The sequence below is a fragment of the Astatotilapia calliptera genome, chromosome 22, assembly GCF_900246225.1.
Source record: "Astatotilapia calliptera chromosome 22, fAstCal1.2, whole genome shotgun sequence".
In the NCBI taxonomy this organism is placed as follows: Eukaryota; Metazoa; Chordata; class Actinopteri; order Cichliformes; family Cichlidae; genus Astatotilapia; species Astatotilapia calliptera.
The window spans coordinates 19,316,796-19,344,250 of NC_039322.1; the positions used below are offsets into that span (position 1 = coordinate 19,316,796).

At 39.8% G+C, this 27,455-nt stretch overlaps 1 protein-coding gene across 2 annotated transcripts in view; it reads right to left on the reverse strand.

The window, feature by feature from the left end:
- Positions 1–2,314: 2,314 nt before the first annotated feature.
- The window catches only part of calcr (calcitonin receptor), a 63,975-nt gene continuing 38,834 nt past the window's right edge, over positions 2,315–27,455 (reverse strand). For both annotated transcript variants that reach the window (XM_026155676.1, XM_026155675.1), the window contains exons 15-22: positions 26,832–26,923; positions 23,642–23,768; positions 16,733–16,886; positions 14,552–14,612; positions 14,315–14,381; positions 13,971–14,189; positions 13,094–13,135; positions 2,315–6,586 (exon numbers count right to left, since the gene is read on the reverse strand). In XM_026155676.1, coding sequence (XP_026011461.1) covers positions 6,365–6,586; positions 13,094–13,135; positions 13,971–14,189; positions 14,315–14,381; positions 14,552–14,612; positions 16,733–16,886; positions 23,642–23,768; positions 26,832–26,923 — 984 coding nt within the window. In that variant the 3' untranslated portion in view covers positions 2,315–6,364. The remainder of the gene's footprint in view (positions 6,587–13,093; positions 13,136–13,970; positions 14,190–14,314; positions 14,382–14,551; positions 14,613–16,732; positions 16,887–23,641; positions 23,769–26,831; positions 26,924–27,455) is intronic.

Here is a 27,455-nt window from a genome sequence, read left to right on the forward strand (position 1 = left end):
CTTGGGTGTGTGAGCAGTATGTGAATTTTAATGCAAATTCTTCTACGACAAGTCAGAAAAAACAAGCAGGTACGCAGACGTCCACGCAGATTCTCAGCGTCGTTATTGACTAAATGTATGTCTCACTGACCCGAGCGCGCTCTGGCAGACTCAGGTTTTATCAGATGCAGTCTAAAGCCTTATTATACTCCACTGTGGACATGGAAAGAGACAGCTGGAGACTCCACATCCTGTAATACACAAAAAGAATCACCTGATTTCAAAGGAGTATTTTTTTCAGTAATAGACATAGAAGCTTGCGGTAAATTTGAAAAATATGGTTGAATAGTTTTACATACAAAACTTCCAATCTTCATAATTGTTTGAATGAATGTGTTCCCCTCGTGAAGCACAGCTTATGTCTATTTGATAGTCCAGCTCGCTCCATACTTTTGTGAGCATGTCTGGAGTCACTCCAGCCGCTGCTTTTGTTATGCTATCTACCAGCAACAGGGTGAAACTCACAAATCCCCTCTTTCTAACAGTACATGATTTGATAATTACTGGTGAACGGCTGCAGAATTAAAGTGCTTTGAAATAGGATTATCCTTTTTGATACAGCCTGTAGAGGTCTGCTAGCAATCTGGCACCTGGAGCGCATGCGTAGTATCTAACTGTAATGCAAATTCTCCACAGACGAGTCAGCACAGTCGCAGCGTCTGATGGCCAACTTTCCATCACTCAGGCTTAAGTGGACTCTAGTGGATTTTCGGATACAGAAAGAAAAAAGGCCTAAAAGTAAAATTATACTTCTGTGGTTACTGTGGAACTTCGTAACAAAACCCTAAACCATAACCTACGGCGAAACCAGACATGTTGCTGTCTAGAAATGTAACTGCATGTCACCGCTAACGTTAACAAGTATGAATGTGGCCATGGTGTCAGCCACCGGCGTACGCTGTATCGTAGGTTCTACATAGATTCACCACAGAAGTCTTAATGAAGCTCAAGACTGTAGAGTTAAAATTTGACCACAGATTGAGCGACTCAACCAAGAGGAACCTGAATGATAATGAGCGACGAAGCATCAGTGATCAATCCCAAAAGAAACATGAGATGGAAAGGACCAATAGCTAAACTGTCAAACTATGAGTAAGGGGACTGTCTACAAGTACTTTGGATGAATTTTTAAAAAGTAATAATAGTCTAAGATGAGATATACTTTGGGGGGCCATTAATAATCTGGCAAACCTCCCCAATAAAGTCTTTGCGAAGCACTAAAAGTAGTCTGCTAGCTAATGTTAGCCTGAAGGCTAGGATTATTGCTGTGTTGTGAAAAGCCTTTGCTTCATCTTACCTGTACTCTGAAACTATACAGAAGCTGGTTGTTTAGCAGTCAGCCTTTTAAATATCCTCTCAACTTCTGGCTTCTTGTAGATTCTCCTTTAATAGACGTAAAAATGTTGAGTCGCTCTTTGAGTTTGCAAGCGCTTTGGGGTTTTTAAAAGTAGTTCTGTAAACCAATTATATTACTGTATATCCTGGCCAAACACTGATTCTGACCAATGTCCAAGACTGCATTTCTCCTTAAAATGTTGGGTGAACTGTAGATTATTCATCTCAGAAACTGCTTTGGCCAGATCTCTTTTAGTTACACAGATGATTAGATGTCTCCTGGATACAGCATATCAAGTATCACTGAACTGCTGACTTATGAAGCCTTCACCACTGTGAGCAACATATCGTAATTACTTTAATATGTTATGGAGTGTACGCGGACATTCATCTTGTAGCGGATCCATGTCAGTGGATTTTTTCCTGTTACAGACATCAGATGCTTTTATGTAATTCAGGCAGAACCTTTAAAATAAAACAGGGCTGTAAAGCGCTGCCAGCACTGCCTTGAGGAATCACAAGGCAAGACACCACATGGAGCTAGACTTCCCCTGTTTTCCCTGCACACTCATTAAACAAATTCTCTCAACCCTGAAATGTTGACAGGAGAAAGTGTTGGCGAGTAAGCTGCTAAATCAACACAGAATTTCGCAGAATTGCTGGAAAACAAAGTTTGTTTCAGAAAGGTTTTAAACTCGATAATCTTACCGAATTATTTACGAAAATAACAAAACAAAGCACGCTTTTTAATCATTAAGTCATCAGACTCTGAAAATTGTCCACTTTCCGATTGTTAGCTTTCATCTTTTTCTACCTTTTACATTCACGCCACAGCTTTCTGTTTTTGCTGATTGCTCAAGAAATAGAGAGCGACACCAAATGATATGTCTCTGTTGTTGTGCTAAATGGGTGGAAGATTTAAAAAAAACAACACCAATCGTTGTGGCTTTTACAAAATACATTTTTTATCAGCTCTGTGATGATGCTAGTCCAAGCTGAGAAGGAGAAAGAGACAAACACAAGCCAAAAATAAATGAGAAGGGAGGGGGGTAACAAAAATAATCATCATAGAATTTCACAGTGCAAAAATCTATTATGTACACAGTGTTTGCTTGTATTTACATGGGCATGAACAGACATACAAAATATATAGAATCCAGAATCCACAACACTAATAATATGTCTTACAGTGTGCACAAGATCCAGGAAACATCACCATAATAAAAATGAAGAGGAAGATGTATTTCATACTAAAATAAATAAATTTTCTCTCATACTAAAACATTTGAATCAGTAAAACCTATTCTGCCATCATGATTGTCTCTCTACGGTCCTTCCTAGTTCCTTACAGCCAGCTGGTAACATAAAAGTCACTGAAATATGAAACATATCCCAATGTCTGTTTTATGCAAAGGGGTGGGGGCTGTAAGAGGATTTGACAGGTGAAGCCATGAAAAGGGACTGAATGCATTCAGCTTGTGCAGCGTGCGGTTTATGTACTGTAGAGAAGCTGCGCCATTACAACTAGTAAATAGTGGCATCCCTGATTTGAGTAATTTCATCAAAATGATTTGATTTTCTGAACTGATTCATGAGTGACTCTGTGTGATTCGCTCTCAGTGGTGAGTGCTCAGATGTACTCAGATAAATCTCCTATATAGCTATGAAAATATTTTTTTTAAATAGTCTGCATTCATATGATTTTCCTCTGATTAAAGAAAGCAAATACTTACAGATTAATGAATATCAACAAGCCAATTCTTACAATCATTACAATGTACAAACTTATTCTGCATGGATACCTGTGGAGCATCTCTTATCCATAGTGACAGTGATCTCACAATGTCTATGAAGATTAGATATATTTAGAGCTTTTTCTTATTCTAATCTCTCACAGGTGGTGCCCGACAGTTGACAATGAAAAGGCAAATAAAAATTGAGCACACATTCAACAAATGCACCACGTACACATAAAATGACAGTAAAAATGTTTTCTCATTATATAAATATGTGTGTAGCCAATTTAGTTTTTAAACACCTTTGAATTGATTTTTGTGATTTCAGAATTATTAATAGTGATTCTTTGTTCACAGTTGAAACTAATCTCTAAAATGATCAAAGGCATCATGTATTGAGGTTGGGATTTTAACTTGTCTGCCACCTTAGGCCTGCGACGAACATGATGACAGTGCAGAGTCAAGTGATAAAGGCTCCAGTCACACAGGCCTACAGCCTGGTCAGTGACTCATTGGCAACAAACTTGTGTTTTGGTTGCCTGTAGTTACATGCAACACACTGACTTGCCCACAAACACTCACAACTCTCTGAGCAGCAGTGAAAGTGCAAAGAGTGCGACACAACCTGGCAGCAAAGACCGTTTTCCTTCACAGTAAAAGCCTTCAGAAACATGTTGGGTGGATCGCTAACATTTACTTTGAAGGTCAACCTTCAACATCAAATTTTGATTTCATTTTAGTCACAGTCTTTTGACTAAAACATAATTTAGTTTTAGTCTAGTCGTAGTTAACTAAATGTTATAAGATTATAGTAGACTAAATCTAAGCTGGACTAAAATAAAAAGTCTAAAAGTTTGTTGAGTTGCTCCACACGGTTTACAAAACGTCTGATCTTCCTTGACATGAAATACAAAAAGTGTCCATAAGTCTATGCTTCTCTTCCTCGTCACTATCTAGTCTCCCTCCCGAAGAAAAGAAATGTAATTAGTTTTGATTGGATCTCGTTTCAGATTTTTTTTTTCTATTCTATTTCTATTCGTTGGCAAAATGTCAACATGTTTCAACATAGTTTTTGCCCTCGTACATTAGTTTTTATTTAGTTATCACCTTGTTTTTGTCAGAAAAATAAAGATAATTGACTGAGCGGAACATTCTCTGCTCTCCATCCACTTTGTCAAGTCTTATTACATTACTACTAGTTGGTGGTTTAAAAGTGAGTGTTTGTAGACAACACAGTCTGCAAATTTACAGGTGACCACAACAGTTTGATCACCACCACAGCAATCATAAGGTGCTCAGGTGCTCTTTGCATTCGATTTCACCAAGTGACAGCCAATCACTTGCTAAGCACTTGGGGAACACACACTTCACAATCGGTGGTTGTATCACGTCCAATATGGCAGACAACTCTTGAGCAAACCTCTGTTTGAGTAATATTTTTTTAAAAAGGTTCGAGGTCTCCCCCTCCTCCAAGTACTCAGCCTTTAGTTTAAAGTACTAGATAAGTAAATGTGTTTACATGTTAAAAGATGTACATCTTTATTTTGGAGAAATCAGCACGAGCGCCAGCGAGAACAACTCACGCTGACGCACTGCTGAATTTCTGCTTACTAAAAGTGCAAAAGATACCGAGTATCACCAGCTTTATTATATAAGATGTTACTTCTACATGCCTTTTACCAAGAATTTAGCTCAACTTGGAACGCTTTTCCATTTTGACAATGTAAGCAAAGAGAAGTTGCTGCTAAGGAGGCAAAAACAAATCACAGTAATGTGAGCAGCCAGAGGATTTAATAGCCATTGGCTACATGCTCTAGAAATATAAATGTTTTGATCTGGTGGTACTGAAATGTCTCTTATTGGACATGCAGTTTAAAAAATGACCAGATTTGAAGGACCTTGCACAGATAAATGCAAGACACAGCATTTACTAAGGTTTCAACAAACCCTTAACCAAGCCTAATAAAGAAAAGGCAGAGGAGTAATAGGAACGTGTTTAGGACCACTGATGGATGAGTTTAAACATCATGTTTGTGCAAGACCGTGACAAAGACGCGAACATGCATTTAAGACATCGGTAGGTTTAGTGTGCGCATACAGTTTGGATTTGATCTTTAGCGAGCCTTTCTCTTTTCCCAGATAAGAGCAGGTGACAGATTAGAGACATCATGAGCTCACAAAGGATGGCTGAGGATAAATTAGAATCATTGGCAGAGCTGACTGAATCATAACTCAGAACACAGTGGATCAACTCCGGTGGCTCTTCGGCCTCAACAGAACGGTTTTATTTTTAGCTTTGAAGTATTTCGTGTGTGTGCATTTTTGCGTCACAGCCCTGTGAGCTTCAGCATCGGCACAAATACAGCAACTGCATAACAACAAAGCAGTCAGGAATGCAGCATCACGGGACATTTACTGAGCATGTACTAGGGAATCGGCAAGGATAAAACATTGATAGAAAGTGTGGGTGGGGGGAAAACAAAAATCTTTTTAAAACATTTAAAACACTTTTTTTTTTAAATGAAACATGGTGAACATACATTATGTACACAATTCCAGAGGTTGGAGCGGAGAGGGTCTTCTGAAAGTTGACCTCTTTCATGGCACATTTGATCAGGTCGATGAGGTTTGCTGACGTTTGCGTGTGTGTTTGCGTCCGTGTCTTTTGCTTTATGGCACCTGTGCTTAGCTGGACATAGTACGCCCCCCCGCGGTCGTGACCACCAAACAGTACCCTTTGGTATAGGTGAGGTTAGGAATGATTGGTTCGTCTACTTCTCTTTGATAGTCATCATCAACACCATTGCAGTCATTATTCACCTCTACATCATCGCTGTCACCTTCAGCACCGTCAGGAAAAGAAAGAAAACTTTGCTACCCTCACACAGTCACAGTTATTTCCACACTAGTGCAAGCCTCCATCACTGCGAGCGGGCACACGCAGTTTAGCAGCTTTAGGAAGTTGACACATGTCAAAAGCAGCTCTCCTTACGTCACAAGTTCTCAACATCAAAGTTCTGAAAAAGCAGCTGCAACAGCAATGTAAAGTAAAGTGTCAGCCTTGTAGCTAATCCACGTCAATGAGCTTTTTGTTTTCAGGCCTCTATCATCCTCCTGAGCTGAGCAAGCCCCGGAGATTTAATCGCTGAGATATGGCAGGTGAACTGAATTCATTTTCTTCTTTTTGCTGTACGTTTACTTTGTTGCTCGTCCTCGGCTTTTTCCACCGCTACGCATTTTATCCTCGGCGTTACTCAAGCGTACGTGTCTCCCGACTTTAGCGCCACCAGCTCAGAGTCCTCCGTGTGGCGCCCGTTCAAGTGTTCGGTGTTACAGTCGTGATGGTACATGAAGGCGGGTACCTCGGTGATGGAGGTAGCTGTGTAGGACGTGGAGCGCATCGAGCAGTGGTCCTTTCGTCTCTGACCCCACTGGGTTTTATACTGCATCCACTGTCTCTTCACAGCTGCCTGCACCTGGATGTCACACAAGCACATAAAAAAGGTAGTTTAGTGTCTCATATCTACAAATGCAGCCTTAATAATAATATTTTACATCTAATTTAATTATTTGACTTCACTGCTAGCTTTGTTTTTGTGTTTTGAGTCGGAGAAGTTTGTGACAACACTGATCCAACTGACAATGATCTTAACTGATGTGCATGTTATTACTGCAGCATGTGTGGGCCACTCAAATTTCAATCACATTAGCAGATGACAGCTATAAAATGTAAATATCCATTTTTGGGGGGCGGGGGTGGCCAGGTTGTGCATGTGGCCAGATCATCTCACTATAAAAAGAGATAAATACACAAGGTTTATCTTTCTAGTACTGGGCAGGAACCCCATTTGCTTCAGAACTGCCTTAATTTGTCGTGGCATACAGTCAACCTGGGGCTGGGAACATTCCTCTGAGCTTTTTTGATGAGTGAGTGAACTTATTGTCATGTTCAAGATACCAGTTTGTGATTAACTGACATTTGTGACATGGTACATTATCCTTAACAACCATCAGAAGATGGGGTACGCTGCTGACATGGTCAGCAACACTACTCAGAAAGGCGGTGGCATTTAAACAGTGCTCAGCTGGTAGTAAGGGGGCCTAGCAGCCTGAACTATTGATACAAGGCATGATCAATGCATCATTGTTGTTTACACCAAAGTCTGAGCTTACTATCCAAATACTGCAGCAAAAATCGACACTCAGCCAACATGTTTCCAATTTTTTGTCTGTTGTCCAATTTTGGTGATCTTGCACAAATTGTAGCATTGGTTTCTTCTTCCTATCTGACAGGAGCATGGTCTAGCTAAGACATCTTGCATGTTCTACTTTGGTCATTGAAGCACATCTACCTCAAGTATCAGCATTTTGTGCTTTCAGAGATGCTCTTATGCATACCTTGGTTGTAACTCTGACCAGTCTCCTCTAATCTGACATCAACAAGGCATGTGTTCGCCGGGTATTTCCTCATTTCAGGCCCATTCTCTATAAACCTAGAGATGGTTTGTAGGAAACTCCTAGTAGACAAGCAATGATGATGCAGTGACAATGATGCCACATTAAAAGTCACTTAAATTACGTTTTTCCCCATTCTGATGCTCAATTTAAAATTTGGGAGGTTGTCTAGACCGTGTCTAAATACTGATTAGATATATGCAGCAACAAGCAGCTGAACAGGTGTACATAATGAAGTGATCTATAACCATGTTATAAATAAACTTACTTCCACACATTTCACCTACTAAATCTAACAACAGTCAAATGGCATCTTTCCACCGATGCCATTCAAAGGTATGAAAACATGACCATGATTATCCCAAAGGGTACATACAATTTTCTCTTTCTGGCATCCTGACTAAAAAACAAAGTGCACAACTTCTTTCTCTTCAGGCTTTGCACCAATTAAATGATCAGAATATGACTGTAGTGATTATATAAGCAACAAATCTTCCAGCACTTTTTGAATAGGCATGTTGACAACCATTGTTATCTTGCTGCAACCATTTGACGCATTAAACACATTAATTTACTGTGAACCAAATCCATTTGTGTCATCACAAAATCCATTACTACCCTCGTGACTTATAGCACGTAACCCTTCATAATCCTTCTATTTAAGCCTTAATGCGATCATTAGTCACAGCGTTACATGCAGAAACTTCAATCAATCTCGCCCCAGTCCAAAATTCAGCAGTGCTTTTCCCTGTCAGCTTGCTTGAGAATCGTGTGTCTGATATGTCTTAGAAACTATGAGGTCATTGAAATAACAAGGAAATATGGAACTATTTTTTTGTCAATAGAGTCTTCCTGCGTGTTCCTTTACAATAACAATCACAAATAATTCAAACTTTTCAGGCAGCAGCCCTGCAGACTGGCCGCTGGCGCTGCATCTGAACAAACAACAGCAACTCTTTGTCATGGTGCTGGGTCGTTGACCCAGCGTTTTGTGTTTTCTGATTATTTTCCTCTGTTCTAGTTATTCTGTGTCCTCCCCCCTTGTGTCCGGTTCGGGTTCTAGATTTCCTGTTTTGTTCTGAAGGTCTCTGTCTGTTGTCATTGTGTTCAGCTTGTCTCCTCCGGTCATCATGTGTATTGGGTTCAGCTGTTCTTCCCTCCTGTGTGTGTGATTACCCGATTACCTTGTGTGTGTATATTTAGTGGGTGTCGGTCTGTGTTCGTTGTCGGCTCGTCTGCGTTCTATGGTGTTTCGTTCCTGTCTCTGCGTCTCTCTGCCCCGCACCCCTTTTGTATGCTCTCAGGTTTGTCATTTAGTTCTCCCAGTTTAGGTTTCTTCAGTTGTTTTGTCATGCCTCACTGCCTGTTTTTGCCACTCCACCACTTGTAAATAAACGTCACTCGAATCATCAGTCACTGCCGCATTTTGGGTCCTCCTTTTCCTCCAACACCACACGGCTCACCCCGCCAGCCGTGACACTCTTCGTGGAAACCAATATTAGCGTCACACTACATGAATGCTAAGTTGTCTACAGCATATGGTAGAAATCTTTCTTCTTCCCAAAACACAAACTACTAACGGTGCAAAGGTAATCATTTTATTCAGTCATGTCTTAATACCACTGTAATTACTGTGGGTACATTAACACAGAATGATCTAATGATATAAATTATGGCACTAATTGTCATTCTGAGACAAATGAGCATCTGAGTCTTACAGCTTCATGCTGAACGTCGTGCTTGGTGTCACAAATACAGTTTGAAAGCTGTTTGTCTCACTGACCTAACCTCACAATGGGGCTATTGAACAAACAAGGCAGGTCTTTGTAGTTTGGCCTTGAAATAAAAAAAAAGAAAGAATTGAACTCAGCCCAGGAAACCCGTGTCCTGATTAAGAGAGCATGAATTGGCCATTATGCCGGTGAAGCAAACAAACCACTGCATTCCCTTGTGACAGTTTGTGTGTTCACCCTTTACACGTATGCCCTATGCATTGATTGTGTTTGACAAATTGTTTGCATCCTTTACGGTGATGAGACTGCTTTCTGTCTGCTCATGTACGAGTTAATAAGTGACATATTTTCCAAGCTGGATGCATAAAACAGAGCTTGACAGTGGGTTGCTAGGTCCTCTTTGCCAAACACCTCATGCTAAGTGCTCTAACACTTAGCGTGGACATTGTGCTGTGGAATGCGTGCGGTTGGCGTAGGGCTGCGTGAGTCACAAAAACACCACGATGAGCTTTTGTTTTAATGCTTCCAGTGTTTTGAGGGGCCACAATTCTGTGAAACTTTAAGATTCTTACCTAGTTTGTGTGATATGTGTGAGTTAGGATGATGTTAGCAGATGTATCAGCAAAATAAAATCTGATGCTGGAGTCATTTCCTTTATGCTAGCTGTCGTCAGTTCTGACACCCAGAAGTGTCGGTACTGGAGGGGGGGAATCAAGCCTGGTCTATTTTTATGTTTGCAGAGGCGCGATCCCTGGCTCTATGCCTGGTGTAGCCAGTTTCACTGATTATTGTGAAGGCTTATACCGCAGCCACTCTGCAAACACATTATTCCACTTCCTGACCTCCAAAACTTCCATGTTGCTTTCACTGTATGTTTTGGCTCATTGTTCACGTGTGAGGTGCTTCTGTTGAAACACAAACCAATAAATTGGATTTGATTTAACCTGAGCAGAAATTAAAATGTTACACTCCAGAATTCTGCTTCTGTCTTTTCTCAACTCACAAAAAATGAAAACACTAGTGAGTGAACATGTTCACAGCACGTGTTTGCCTTGTCACAGTACAGAAAGCACAGGTGGACTTCAAGATGTCTCATGTCCATTAGGTGCCGCAGTAAGCCTTAAGAATGGAACGGCACAGACAAAAGCAGGGAATTCCCAAAGTGGGATGTATTTTTCCTACTGTGACAAATCAAAACATATGCAATGAAAAAGCATACAAGCTGATGCCATCACATTTCCCCCACATTGTTTTACAGGTGATGGTATACTGTATGCTTTGGATCATTTGCCGATCCAAGCATTTTCCATGCATTTCTTTCTTCCCATCCTCCTGCCAGATTTAAGTGTTATTCTCATCTCTCCAAAGAATGCTTTTTTAAAATTGCTCTGGTTTCTAAAAGTGTTTTGGCAAAGTCTAATCAGGCTGTTCTATTCCTGGAAAGTTGCCTGACTCCTGGAAAATGTTGGGAAATTAATTTTTTTCTTTATCATGGAAAGGATCCTACGATCATCCACCACTGTCTTCCAGAGATTTTTGTTGTTGCTAACAAAACCATCAAGCACTCCTTGCTTGGCCAACAGCAACAACTTCCAAATATAAGAAGTGTACATATAACAGATCCACAGTGGGGGTTTTTTTGCCTTCTCAGGGTTGTTGCTTGTTATACAAACTCAAGCAACTCTGGAAAAGCACCTTTCTCTGGGACACCAAAGCCTCTTGTAGCTAAAGTCATCATTGTAAAAATCAGATTTTGTTGGAGATGAAAACAATTATTTTAAGAAATATCAAGATCCTAAATTCCCATAGTATTTTCTATTTATCCTTATCAGGGTCGCGGGGGAGTGCTGGAGCCTATCCCAGCTACCATAGGGCGAGAGTCAGGGAATACCCTGAACAGTTTGGCAGTCAACCGTTCGCTCTCACATTCAGACCTATGGGTAAATTATATTCAACAATTAACCTGACCCCACTAATTGGATGTCTGTGTACTGTGGGTGGAGTATTTTTTTCATTGTGAAATGGAGAAGAAGAAGAATTGTACAGTAAAATTCTTAGTGCTTCTGCACACAGACATCATTTGCTTTGCATTCTGAAGGACTACATGAGGGCAGAGCCTGCACAGCAAATGGTTGCTCTTAATGACATCCCTCACAGTATGGGACCGTACAGTAGGTTCTGGCTAGAAATAGGACCCTGGCCAAAACTATTTTCATGGTGTGAAGTGATAAGCACAGGAGACCAATCCATACAAATTTATTTCACTTGGCTTTAATGTTTTCCATAGTTTGTGCATCTCTGCAGTATTTTCCACTATTGCAACAAAACACCTCATAAAAAAGCATCAATATTTGTTTGGGGAACACAATTTACAGCATAAATATTTCTTAATTAAACGCCTTAATTAAATATTACAGATAATAGCAATTAAATAGTTGTTTAATTGCTTGATGTCTACGCGCCATTTACACACTGGTGTGGACTAGCAAAATGCCTGAAATGTGTCCTCTAATGTTACAACCCTTGTGGAGACTTGAGCTTGAAAGCATCTTTCACACATTGAGTCTGGAGAGCTGTGAGGTCTTCACAGAATTATTAACCTGAGGTCTGCGTTTAATGCAACTCCAGCTCATCGGTTTGGTGAAGCATTTGAATCAAGTTAAGGATGCTGCTGTCAGACAGCTGCAGACAGGCTTAGAAAGGCTGACAGGAGAACGAAGAAAGAAGAGTCAATATTCAGCTGAGCTTGGAAACCACACAGTCATTTATAAAGTGTGTCTTACTCCTCGCCTGACATGACCCTTCTGCTTTTACTATTGTAGCACCAGACTGGTCTCAGAAGAGGAAAAAGCGGAGGAATGTTTTATAACCTGCTACATTTGGAATTTGGAGAGATCTCTGCGAAGCTACAGCTATTTTACCCACGTACTCAAGGCCAAAACCAAAACTATGAGTCTGTGTTTGGTATTCATGGGTCACTTCTCGATACAGATGGAAGAGATCTGACCTGAAAACAAATTTTGAAAATGTTTTACCTGATGCAGTCTGATGTGTCATGCATAATGTCATAAGGGATGAGCGGTTTTATTACACAATCACTGAAAAGCTCCCAGAGTAACATGTGCAGGTTGACCTTTCCAAAAGGCCAATTGCTCAATCAAAACTACGCTATTATGATGTCAAACATGGCACAGGGGTACAATATTTTTTAAAGGAACTCTCAGATATTTGGGGGATTATTCACTTTCTTGCCAGAAGTAAACCGCTATGATTGATACCACGCTTAAATAAAAATATGATACTCATAATCAGGCATGTTAGCTTAGCTACACGTAGCGACTAAAGACTAAGACAAGCTTCGTCCTGGGGCTAATTTCCCTTTGTTTCCGCTAAAGCTAATTTATTAATTACTTACTGATTAAAGTGAACCAATTGTGTCAGACACACAGCGGGTTGCGAGCACAGCAGTCCCACCACCTTTTCAAAACTTGTTTTTGGAAGGGCTAGCATATAAGAAGAAAACTGGCTCAGAGAGAGAGGGAAGAAAGGAGCTAACGCAGCTTGTTTCAGATACTGGGAAACCCAGAGAGCAGTAAAATAGGCGAGTATAAAATAAATAAAAATGATTTTGAACTGTAAATCTTGCAACACTACTCTAGTAGGATCCAAAAATAGAAATATGGAATTGGAAATGAGCATCGTAAGCTCCCCTTACTGCCTTCTTACACCTAGCAACAAATGACACGCGAGCAGCGCTAATGTTAGCTAATGAGCTAACTAAATGACAGCCCTTACCTCCCCATTGAAGAAGCAGAATATGGTTGACACCAGCAAACCCTGAAACAAAGATGGAAAAAGGAGATAATCATTTCTTTTCTAGTAAATTCAGTTTGCTTTTTTACATCTAAGAAAAAATCACAACAGAAGTAGTCTCAGACAGTGCAGCCATCTGCTGAACCGTTGGAGGAAGGAATTGCTTAGACACATGATTTATTTATTTATTTATTTTTTACAGGGTGTGACTTTATAGAAGTGAGACGGGAAAGCAACTTTTAAAGAGAGAATACAAAGAAATATTGGGGCAACAACAGAATTATCTAATGGGCCATAAATATTTCATGGATTGTTTAACTCTTTCCCCTGTGAATGCCTACCAGGGTCAACCCTCATTTCTTTTTCCTGAACTGAGCAGCTTCTGTCGTATTTCACGCCCACCTCCTTCAAATGTCGTCTTTATGGGGGAAGGAGTAAATTAAGAATCTTCTAAAACATAAAACAAAGCTATGGTTGAACCCAAATGTTTTTTTAAGGGAGTCACATGAATAGATAATAACAACCACAGGGCAGAGAACGATGTTTTTAAGGGCGTAAAAGTTCAGTCATGCAAAATTAAAAATCAGCATCGTGAGCCTGGGGAGCCCAAGGGTACGGACAAATCTAGGTTGTACACTGTCTCAGTTTTGCACTAAGGTTTCCGTATAAAGTAAAGCTCATGCTAAGCATATTTATTGCAATAATTTAATTGCTTTTTTCCAAGGTCATTATGATTTAAGCCCGAGGTGCAAAACGGCTGAATCCCCAGGGCAGTGAAGCTGCACTAGCCTCCTTTTTCAAGTCGTTGTTAGATTACTCTGAACTGAGCTCCTGTGTGTTTGCTGCAGCTCGTGCCTACCTGGTAATGCATGAGTATGTGCATTATGTACTCGTAGACTTCACCAGCCAGCCGGTTCTCCGGCCTCCAGGGAATGATGACAAACTGTATTCCCAGCAGGGGAACCAGGATCAGGGTGGCTCTCACTGCCTTCATGTACATGTTGGACTCTGCCCGGTGCGTATCTCGCAACTTGGTAACCAAAACTCTGATAATATTTAGCAGGAAAAAGAGATTGACCTACAGAAAAAGAAAAAACAAATCATGAATTAAACTCTAAATGAATACAAAAATATAAAGACTCATCATGTAAAATTAGTTTTTCGTGCTTTTTCTGTGCGGAAACAGTGGATTAGCAGACTTACAAGAAGTGCTGCCACTATAGGGCCGTGGATGGCGTAGAGCAGATGGGTCTCCACACTCATCCAACAGCTACAGAAGGAAAAACATATCAGTCAGTGCTGTCAGCCTCCCAAAATACACATGCGTGCACACACATATGAAAACACGCGCGCCTGCACGCTCTCACTCTACCGCACACAGCCCAGCGCAAATGTAAACATCTTCTGTTTATTTGCCGAGGTTTCTGGAACATTACTCACTTGTCGTCAAAATACTTTTTCCTTGCCACGGCGTGGATGGATACAGGCACTAGAGGAAAACCTTGGAGAGGAAAAGATGGGAGCCATATGAGGTCTTGAGTGAGTTTTGTGAAATTGCATTTGTCATTAACACAACTGTGAAAGCGTGGTTTAGCTTTGTTTGTTGGTCTAATGAAACTTTCCTTGGAAAGCTGGGTCCTCCTTATTTCTGCAAACTCTCCTGCGACAGCTTTATTGTTGCACCGCTAACAACAAAGACAACACTACCACACGGTTAATTTTCTGTTACTTTTCCCTCTAATTTGACATTGTGTAGGTAAACACCCACTAGACACTGGGCACAGATTTTTCATCTTTTCCTCTGGATATAAACACAAAACTCCATGTAGGGTCCATTTTCAATGAGGCCCTGCAGTGTGCTGGCCACAGATGGATCTGACAAGCTGGCCTCCCTCCATCCATCCACACACACACACACACACACACACACACACACACACACACACACACACACACACACACACACACACACACACACACACACACACACAGCAAAGACTCTACTCAAGGTTATCCCAACATTTTTAATGATGATCATCCATCCAGTTCCATTGCCTGCTTTTTTTTTTTCTCTTTTTTTTTTGACAGACTGTGTTATTCCTGTTTGGAGCAGTGTGGAAAACAAGACAGGAGCAGCACCAAGCGACAGGAGGGCCAATAAAGCTGTCAGCATGTCCACAATGAAATACCTTTATCCAAGACCATGATTTCTTGCTTTCACATTCAGATATTACAATGCAAACTCTGCCCTCTGATCAAACAGACGACTGCTCGCGAGCATATTTGCTCTGCGCTTGCTCAGATCTACGATATACTGCTGCTTGCACAGATTTCCTGTGATCCAGTCTAATCCACCTTCTTGCATGAAAGGTGCTTGTTTGTTTATCAAACTTCTGGGTCCCAGTCACTACCTCTGCTCACTTTGTAAATTTAATAAAGTGACAGCCAGCTTAAGGGAAAAATAAATCAGCCAGCCTGCGAGTCAGTTCATTGTTTTATTCATTTGTCACTAGCAGTCTTGCTCATCTAATGAAAAGCTTGATTTAGTACATACAATAAGCCTACTATAGTGTGTTCTTCTAAATCAGCGGTCCCCAGCCTTTTTTGCGCTATGCACCGGTTTAATGTCAGACAATATTTTCACGGATGTGTCGCGGATAAATACAACAAAATAAAATGATACGACCAAGACAAAAACTGTGGTATTTTGTAAATATAATAATAAACGCGAATTCAGTGTGTAATTGTATAACTTTGTTAACAGCGTCCTCCTGAAATGCGCCAACAACATTGAGAGTAACGTCCTCCTCTCTGCCCCTTAACGCTTAACGTGTAAATATTTATTTCAAAATAAGACAGACAACTACAAACACCAAGTTGACGATAAAAACCCTGAAACCATAAATTTCACACCCAAGCCTCAACTCTTGCGGCCCAGAACCAGTCCATGACCCGGCGGTTGGGGACCGCTCTTCTAAAACATATGGTGCATGCATGTATATAAAATCGTGACTGTACAAAAGGAAGGCACAAATTTCTAAGTCAGAAAATATCTGAAAATATCTGTTCCTAAAGGACTCTCACAGAATTAAAGCACATGTACTCATAAATGGGGGAAAGTACAATGTCATTGGTCAACACCATATCTAAGACTTGAAAGGACAGTAGATGTAAGTAGGAAATGTGAGAACAAAGAGCTGGGGAACGGCATACGGCGAACTGTCTCCTTTTTGGAATCCCCACCACCACCACCGCAGGGTTATCAGCTCATACATAAAGATGCATGAGCAGGACTGGAGGTCCAAGAGCAAGTGAACAAAAGAAACTCGGGTGCAAGGATGGAAATGTTTGCAAGCATTTGAGTTCAGAAGACTATTAAACTGAGTGCAGACGTTTAAGGGAGAGCATTGTCTGAACAGGAAACGTACAAATGATGCTCTTAAACTGAATGACCGCACGCTTGATATTAAAATAACCTCAGTCACAAGAAAATTGTTAGATTCTACCCAATCTTGTTGAACTGCTTCTCTGGGATTTTTCAAGCTGCAAGAATACGTTTTTACAGACACACTACAGCAAAGAAACAAAACAACAAAACGGGACGTGGTAAAAATGACTCACCCCAGCCCAGGAGGTAGTACCAGTGCAGGTGCTGCTCCTCTGCAAACACCGCCACCACGATGAGCGTGTGCAGGTAGATGCCTTCACAGAGCATCCAGAAGTAATTACAGCCCAACATGTACATGTGAAAGAACTGCAACACCTTACAGCCAACCTGCAGGGAGAACAAAATCAATCATATCAACCTTTTTTCTGCTTTGCAGTCTTTTTTTTTGAATAAGATGATCCAGTTGAAACAGTCGTGACATCATCTCAGCAGGAGACATAAAAAAGATTTAATGGGATGTTTCAGCACTCGTGGCACAAAATCATTAGCCAGTATTATTCTTTTTCATACTGAGAGGATGTTTATTCATTTACCCCCGTCGGTGGTGGGTTAAGTTGGGAATCATGATTTCTCTTTGTATTTGGAGCCCTCTTTGATTGTGTTCGTCTCACAAAGCAGTGGGATCAAAGCCCCGCTCCACATTAGTGTTTTATAAAGAGCTGTGCAATTTTCTATTTATGCATCCACCATAAAGCGACATCATGTCTCGTTATTTTTTCAGTTCCTTTTATTGAGAATTGAGACGTTATGATAAGAGATGATGACTTGATGACACATTCTTGGTATGTCCGTTTAAAAAAAGAAACAAAACAGTTGATTAATGCCATAATTATCAAGAGTATCTGGTGCAGTGCCATCAGTTATAATTCCTCTAATTAATGCCAGACAGGCACCAATAAACCTGCCTGTGTTCAGAATCTACTAAAAAAAGAAAAGAAAAAAATCTCACAAACTTTTCTCCTAAAATAAGTTAACTTCCACAACATTTGTCATTACCGAATCTCAGGAGATTCGTTAAGGAAGCATGTTTTTGGATGGGAATCTCTGCCAGTCACATCAGCTTTCATGGCTTTTCCCCACTCATCCAAACACAGATTGCTTCCACTTCCCTTGCGCCCAAGTTTGGATTATGTGGTTCTAGCAAAAGCCAAAATGGCACCAATTGTGCATTCATCCAGAGGGTAATGGGTAATTTCACAAATTGCAACTACCAATGCAATATATTAGTGCTTCTCTACAGTCTAAGATACTATTTATAAAAACTATTGAGCATCTACCTATTTTCTTCCACTTATCCTATTCTGTGCTGTTTGGGGGAGAGAGTGGGGGTCCTTTATGGGTTTATGGGTTCAGTCACTCATTTCATATGGCATAAAAATTTCTTTTTTCTTCACATTCATGCTTCTTAAAGCAGGATTATCAGCGGTATGCTCCCTGACTAACAACTTGTGATTGACAAGTCATTAGCCAATGAGTGAACAGTTTTACGGTCAGACCCACCGCTCCTCGTCACATCTATTTTTTTTTAAACCAAGATGTAAAAATGTATTTATACAGTTTTAACAACAAGAAACTAGTCACAAAGTGCTTTACAGAGACACCAAAAACAAGCTCCAAATGAAGACACAAGAACCAACAAAAACAGATGAGTTTTAAACTGTTTTTTTAAAGGATGCCACAAAGTCAAGGGTGCGAAGAGAGGGTGGTGAGCTGTTCCACAGTTTTGGTGTGGTAACGTTGGGAATGCACAGTCTCCCCACTTGTTTTCAGACAAATACGTGGAATCACAAGAAGACCTCCATCTGCAGGCCTAGGGATCCAGCTTGGAGAATTGGGGTGAAGCACACTGATGATAATTGAGGGCTTCACCTCATAAAGAACCAAGATTTTAAACTGATACCTAAACCTAACTGGAAAGGAAAATAGCATTTTCTCACAAAGCCCCTTGAACATGGAATAATTAACAGACTGACCCAAGTTTAAACAGGCCTCTATCTGTCGGTGAATTTAAAAACATGATAATGAATGCAGTGAAGGAGACCTGTGGATGTGTCTTATAAAAATCCAGTTAAAGTTTTAATTTTAATGTGTATTGTTTGTGTCTTTTGTAAAAGAGACTGTGATCTCAGTGAGACGTTATGGTATAATAAAGGTAATAATAATAAGAATAATAAGTAATGAGAGTGAGTTAAAAACTTTTTGTCTTTTTTACATCTTGGAGCGGATTAATATTTCCTTTAGACAACAAGAAAATAAAGAATTACAATAGTAATAAAGCTGACAAAAGCAAAAACACTAATCTCGAGGCTTAAAGCAGGAAACCACCGTATCTATTAGGGGTGCAACGATACTCGTATCGATATTGAACCGTTCGATACAGTGCTTTCGGTTCGGTACGCATATGTATCGAACAATACAACATTTTTAATTTATTTTATCAACTTTTCTTCTGACGATGCTGTCTGTGTTGAACGCTCAGTGGATCTGCGCTCGACAGTGCAGCCTAGTCGGAGTAGTCGAACGCAGATTCACTGAGCGCAGGGCAAGCTAGCGAGACAGAAGTTAAGCTCTTGTTGCAAAATGGTAAATTGAACCTCCCCCACCCTCATTCAGATCTGGCGTTTGGAACTATTTTGGTTTTCATGTGACGTATGACCCTGAAGGTAAGTGCGTCATGGACAAAAGTAAAACAGTATGTCGGATGTGCCACGCAATGCTCAATTACATTGGTAGGAACTAGTGTGTTAGCGCAGTTAGCTCGTTAACGTGTTGGCCGTCCAGCCCCACACACGGGGCGATCCGCGGTAGCTCGTTAACGGAGATTTGCCGTGTTATGGCGTTAACATAATTTCAATGAGATTAACGCCGACAGCACTAGTGGGAACACAACGAATATGACTGCACATTTACTCTGACATCATTCTAGTGCAAAGACAAGTGGAAGCAGACAAAAACAACAAGCACGCATGCTACAAACTTTACCCGAGTCATTTAGACAGCCGTTAGCACATGATTCTCCTTATGGGGACCTGATATGTTTAATATGCTGCTGAGAATATAGCCCAGAAGAGGCGTATAGTATAGCTTTTATTTTGGAAAGAGACATTTCTCTGTAATAAACTCTCTTTTCCAAAGATGAGTGATTCCTCAATCAGATTCATTTTTTTATTACTTTGTTGTTTCAGCAACATTAAATTTAAAAACTGTACTTTTGAATTAAAATATATATTTATAATTTTAATAAATGACAAATTAAAAAGACATGAACATTTTTTTTGTATCGAAAAAGTATCGAACCGATACCGAACCGTGAATTTTGTGTATCGTTGCACCCCTAGTATCTATGTCCACCTCTTATGCTGTCCATGACTTGAATATGTATGTGCGATCTCTAACTGCAAACAAACAGGGATGAAGACAGATGTTTAATAAAAAGTTGTTTTTCACTGTGTAATAATTACAGTTGCAGATTGTTTCAAATTAATCAGCCAGACGATTGCTCTGCTCTTCAGGCCACTTGCTGAAGCGTTTCTTGAGCTGTTGCTCATTACCGCTATCACACTCACCTCTGTAAATTATATAAAAAGGTTGGTTGGTTATCACTGGCATCAGCAAAGCTGTGTTTTCATTATGCTCTCATATCCTGAAATCCCTGAAAGATTTGTATGGAAAAACCTAGACAGATGAATTCCTTCCTAGGAATATATATTTATTTTAATATTCACATTGGGGTTTCTGGTTTGTAGTCCTGTGGTGAAAGAGCATGTGTGCAGCCGCAGTATAATTCAGAGATGCTGGCATTGCTATTAACTGCTCTCTGAGGTCCTCTTAGCTCAAAACACACAACAGTTGTTCACTTTGAAACTCTTCGCCATATTTTTTCTCCCTTCCTTTCATACGTTTCCCTTTCCACTTCACTATAACAGACAGCCGCTGCTGTCAGTATCTGCGAGTTAAGGGCGCATAGTTTTCACTAATTCAGGTCTGCAGTTAACCAAGGTTTGTCTTAAGTTACTAACAATGTTCTGGTTAACAAATCAAGCTGCTATAGATCATGTACGTGTTTGTCATGTTTTCAGCCTCCTCCTTGGTTTGACATAAGCTTTGGGGATTCACTCCCACATAATGCTGGCAGGCCAAACCAGACTCTATTACTACTCCAGAGAGACAACAAAGAGCTTGTTTTCTCCTAGAGTGCAAATCTCTACTGCAATCCACCATTCCTAAATCACCAGCACTGAAAACATGCTCATAAGTTTCACTCTGGCATCAGTAAATTTCAGAAATGTTTCCTCACAGACGCGCACGGGTCCCAACCAGAGGCGCTTGTGCGCTCTCTGTCTGCTCCCGCCTCGAGAACCAAGGCCACGGTAACTAATTTTATTTTGACATGCTGCAGCAAGTTAGCACAACTTGACCGTACTACATCAGAAAGTAACAGATTCAACACAAACCTTTTGACAAATGATGACAAGGGGGAGATTTGAAAGGGGGCCACCGCACAAATACACGTTTCCTCACGTTGATTATGACGGCTGTCATTTCTGTCTGCATCTTGGATACGTTCAGCTCAGCCTGAGCCAGACAGATTCATTGAACGGGGGGAAAGCAGGACTTAGAAACAAACTAAAACCCAGCTGAAGCCTCTGCTGCGTCCTTGATGTTTCCAGTGCTTTGTCAGGCAAGCGATACTCCAGCTGAAAGCAGGATATGGCTGATGCGATTGTGCGCAATGCGAGCCAAACTCTACAGTCCTATCTGCTGGGTTTTTTGCTGTATGGCACTTTGATCATCTAAAGTTCTTTTTTAAAATTATTTAGGACCGTTTTAAAAATATTACAGATTGCAAGGAGGGTGTTTATTTTTACAATCTTTTGTACGTTTTTTAAACAACATGTTGTCAGTATTTATTGACTTGGAGGGACTGAATGCGTTTGATTTTATGTGGCAGTAAAACAAAAAATATGATCCTTTTCTGGAGTTACTGAATCTCTGCAATAACAGCTTTTAAGAAGCAGCAAGCAGCAGCTTAACAAGCGTTTGTTATTTTGATTTCCACAAGTAACATACAAATTTATGCTCAGTCTTGATATCAAGGCATTCCCACAAGACAGATTTATTACCTCTACCTAAGCTGACCTCAGAATTTCAAACAATTCAAAAAAGGCAAAAAGTTAAATGGAATAAAAAGAGAATCTAAGGCACTTGGAAAGAAAAGCAACTAGATTTCTTCTTGAAGACATTTCAGCTCTCATCTGAGAAGCTTCTGAAGAAGTGAAACGTCTTCAAGAAACTTAAAGAAGTCCAGTCACTTTTTTTCCCAAGCTATTTTGGATTCCCACGACCTGGATCACTGAGAACCTACACAGGGATAAAAATAGAGAAACAAAAACTGTACGTTGATTGTGTAGCAATTCCAGGATGTTGCAGAGCAGGATCTGTTTTAGAAAAACTCAATATCAAGAAAGAGACCAGATCTCACTTTGTGTGTCCTGCACATCAACTACAATTAAAATAAAAAAAATGCTACCACAGTGTTCACATTTTTATTTGGCTTTGCATAAATTGAATGAAACTATAGATTATTATAAATGAATGAATTATAATTATATACATTATTATAATTGTAAACTAATTACTTAATAATTATATAATTTATAACATATGAATATGCTATAAATTAAATACAAATACATACATTTGCATGTTTTGTAACCAACTTGTCCCTCCTGCATGGTGTTTTTTTTTTCCTTTTCCTAACAAGCACTAGTGTCTTATAGTTCAGGTTTGTCAGTGGGTCAGTCAGCCATGTGATCTTGGTTATATGGACAATGAAATACATGGAAAACAAAAATCTAATAATGCTATATAAAGTATTCAAAAGTATTTTTCGATTATAGCTAAAGACTTATTATTATTATCTTAACACGCTAAACTAAAGACAAGGCAGTCAATGTTAAATCTAGCAGGAGGGGCCTAGCACTGGAACTGAGGATTTGAGTGTGCTACCGTTAGCATTTAGCAAATGTCACGTAGCTGCTTCTAGGACCTCCAGATGTCCTAATTCACAAGAATCAGTTTATTTAAAAGTACTTAGCACTTACTGAACTGAAGCGTGTCCAAAAAATATTGAATGAGCTGCTGGTTACAGGAACTGAAATTGTTTTCCTTGAGTTAGAGCCATTCACTATGACTCAGGGTTGATGTTCACTGTGCAGTGCATTCATACTGTACATAAATGATTTTCCATCATGGTCCTTACGTCATAGATTCGTTAATAGAATTATATCTTTAAGCATGTTGGCATTATGTAGTTTTGAAATTGGGGTGGATCTGAGTCTGCACTGGTAGAGCACACAGTAGCAGCCTGTAAACCAAGGTAGGCTTAACCTGCTTTATCATTCTTTTTTACTCTAATGGGAGCACGATTTACAGAGGGAACACCATGCTGATTTAAATAAGTATTGAGAATAGTGATCATGACCATAAACTCATCAGGGAAACTTTTCATTGCAGTCATAAGTCAAGTGAGCAACAGGGGCGTTTCCAATAAACTTCTGCACAGTCTGCAACCAGAGGAGTCCCTGCATTAAGACATAAGACAGGCTTTTCCTTCCCTTTTCAGACTGAAAGAGTAAATGATTCACTTTACAGGTAGAGTTCAGGTAATAAATGTGTCACTGTTACAGGATGTTGGTCATCAAAGTTGAAGCCTGGGAAATCATGACCCTCTCATGCAAACCACTCTAATAGTCACTCTTTTATGATTTTGTGTGTTGGGGAAATCTTCTGAAATAAATGTTGAAGGTGTTCAGGTGACTTTGTGCTGTAAGTATAGCTATCTGAGGAATAAGGTCCTGTCGTACAGGTTTAAAGACCAGTTGGCAACCTGGGGCAACCTCCGGTCATTAGGGAAAAGGTGAATTATAAAACCAGTTGGTTACTGGCCATTGCCTGATGAACTCAGTCACAAAGAAGGTGCTGCACCAAAAACCTTGTCATTTCTTTGGTCACTAGCAGGTGACAGCTACCAGTAGTTTACATGGAAGTCGCGGTAAATACATAAGAGAGGATCTACTCACCGGATTTCTGGCCACCACTTCAGGATTGTTGACAACGGCAATGAGGTGGATGAGGGTAAGGGCAGAATTGAGCACGAAGGAGCAGAAGAGGTTCTTGTGGAGGGTGATCCTTTGGCAGCTCAGACTCCTGCGTGCAAGGATTAATTAAAATGCTGATAATACTGTTCACAAATGTGGAATAAAACCTTTTCAGTCACACACAACATCAAAGAACACAAAAACTTGGTGCAACCGATGACACGCACAGGAAAGAGAAGTGACTAGCAGGCTGATAGTTTAATGAGATGTGAAGTGTCACATAATTGTTATCTTTCATCTCAAACGGATTTTTTTTGCAGCTGTCAAAGAAAAAAAAGTGTGGATCAATGAGCTGGATTGTCTCTAAATGGCCTGAACAAGCTAGAAGTGCTGTTAAATAATGCATAATGGATCCCAAGGGTGCATTCGCATTAGCTTGACTGGCCACTCAGGATTAATAGCGTAATAAAATGCATTACGGGCAAAGTGAAAACAACTATTAGAATCAAAGTCACTCATATCAGTATTATTATTATTGCTTTTGATGGGTTTTTTTTCTTGACAGCAATCAAACAGACTGCATTTCAGAGCTGAATGGAGTCCTGTAGCAAATTGCTTTTTTACAGAACATACCCTCCATTAAATACCCATTTTACAGTTAAATAAGTTGTATCCATATACCTCTCATGGCCAATTTTATCTTTGATTATTCATAAATCCCCCTGAGACCAATGAAAGCACTAAATGTCCTGAAAAATAGCATAGGGCAGCACATTTTCACAGCGGCCATGTACAAATATTCAGGCATTTTTCTTTCTCCAGTTCCTGACAAAAAAGGAAATGTAGGAATTGTTCATTATTTATGTAAGTTTTATTTATACAGTACAGCCCATTTCATTACACGTAAACCCAATTTTCTTCCCATAAAATTTTTTTTTAAAACTATGTAGTTTATATAGGGAGGACTTATCAAAAATGGGGCCATGGCAGCATCGTTCAACTGTCACAGGTCCCAATGTATCTGTCAGAATTTCCACCAGCCCCCATTTTTCCACAGAAAACTGGAGTATTTTTATCTGGGAATCCTGACAGCGTTGATGTAGAGTTGTAAATAACAGAGTAGCGACTATACAGCATCACATACCACTGTGAGCTTCACATCTGGATCTTATAATACAAAATCCAGTAATTTAAATGTTTTGGCAGTGAATATATTAAGTAATGGCTGCAAAGAGAGGAAAAAAAAAGATAAGACGGTTTCAGCCAAACACCTTGTTATTTTATTGAAATCTTAATTTGTTAGGACTTTAATCTCGATGAACCTTGACTGGCCACTGAATTGCTCTGCAGCTGAAGAGTTTGACTCTCGGTGGGTCAGCGGGTTTTGTGATTATGCACCTGCCCCAAACTCGGCCTCTAGATTTATGAGTGCGTATAAAACTTTGCTGCACAATAACGGTCTCTTACAAGAACTGTTCTGGATAACAGCTGTGTTTAGGAGGTCAGCAGACTTCAGCACATCAAAATTTATAACTGCAACAATCGCCAACCACAGGGCCAACAAGCCAGTGTTTCTAAATATTGTTTCAGAATGTAAAAAGCGTCTTTTTTTATTTGTCGCTGCTTCAGTTAAATGGAAAGCCTCAGTTCTTTTGAAATAACACTGATAAATTCCTCACTTCCCAGAGAAACGTAAAGTTTCACAACTATTTTGTGGCACAATCATTAAAATATTATAGATTATTCACTGAATATTCAATTTCTTTCCCGCTAATCTGGTTTGTTATTCTTAACTCTTATCTAATTGAATTTCAGCTGAAGCACACTGCTTAACTTTGTATTCTCTTCCGCTGGGATTAAGCATCCGTATGGATGAACATCTATAATGAGCAATAAACTCAGGTGCAAAGCACTAACACATTCTGCTCAGAATTTTAACTATGCACAAAAATCTGAAGATGTGTGAGAAAGTAAAGAAATTATTTACATATTCTAGAAGTAACTTTAATGACTCAGACAAACTAAGAAATAGGACAACTTAGTAGACTAGTATTACTTTACCTTACAATATAAATCCACATGAGGCTATAAAAATAAAACTGAATTGAATTGAAATATTGGTTTTCTGGTGATTGCACAGACTTTTTTTTAGGCCAGAAACAAGCTGCAAATAGTTGCACTGACCAACTAGTTGTCTAGAGGCTGAGACTCTCAACCCCTGGGCAACCACCTTGGATCACAATGGGATTGCCAGAGTCATCAGGGTTGCCAGGTCTCCTGGTGGGAGTCTGACTCAGACCAAGTGCAACACTCTCAGATTGGTGAGTTGCTGCAAAAAAAATGCTGATTTAAAAACACAGACAGATTGCCAACATGTCGTAATGAGTCTGAGTCAGTCTGTGCTGAGGAGTGCAACTCATCTGTGACATCTGTGTGTCTTTGCTATCCAGCTGCCAGTTGTTTTTATTCGGGTTATGTTCCTATGTAGATCCTGAGTGACGGCATCATTTTGCTGTTAAATCACCATCCTGTAGCAACTATGTCCCTAATCTGTTTCAGATTTATGAGGTTCTGGGTGGACCCTTAAGTAGCTAATGTAAATTTACAATTTCTGCCAGTTTATCACGGTGAATCACCATATTATCCCAAACAAATTGCATTTAATTGCCAATTTGACGCTACTCAATCACAAACTGATAGCATACTGACTCTGTTTTAATGCCACTTTTTCACCATTTTGATGCAGCAAAGTCCCTTTGAAGATGGCAACTGACTGTGAGTGGTCCTCAAAGACAACAAGTTCATTATAGATAGTTCTAATAATTGTGGTTATGACACATCTCCAGCCACTGTTTTTCCTAGTATGACTATAGTGTAAGAGAAACTGCAGTGTCAGATTGATACTTTGCATTAATTTATGACAGGGAATAATATTTTTATTACAGTCTGTCTCATATTTTGCTGACTCCAAATAAGGCAAAGACAAGAATCGTGCTAATAATGAGTAAGGACAACATCACTGTGCCTGTCAGATCATGTCAGGTAAAGATGATGAGTCATTAAGGATGACAACACCACCTATTAATCATCATTGCGTCATCAAACTACAGTTGCATTCTCACAGTGCTGCAGTCTCACATGTAGGAAAGATTCATCACATTGAATCTTTTACCTGAAGTAGAAGAAGATGGCCAGAGAAATAAGCAGGGAGGCTATGGATAAAGCATGGCCCACGATGGCCATGTAAAACAGGATGTAGGCGGACTGTAAAGCAAAACAAAAAACACAAAGATAGAGATACTGTGTATTACTAGACAAAAAGAACATGTTTTATTATCGACAAGCTAACTTTCAGGTCTACCACAAAATTCAGCTGAATTAATTTGATGGTTTTTACTTTTAGGACAAAACGCTCAACAAGAAATGTTGTTGCACTTTCACAATCCTGAACCCGATTTCCAATACTGATATTTTCAATGATAACTTTAGTTAGTTTGAGTAAAAAGGCAAACAGGAGAAGGAAAACCATTCTCATTATTTTCCAAACTAATGCTGTTAGCTTTGAAGTTTATTCATGTTTATTCATTATAACTTTCTCACACAGGCTTAGAGATGGGTTAGCAACTGCCTGCCAATCACTTGCCTATAAGTGAATATTCCCCAAATAGCTGGCAATCGGTTTTCGGTGGTTGTTTTCTGTTGCTAAGTGAAAGTAGTCTCAAAGGGATCCCTTGTAATTGCTTTGGTCACTAGAAGACTGCAACAGCTGCCTGTCGTTTGTAGGTAAGACTCTGGG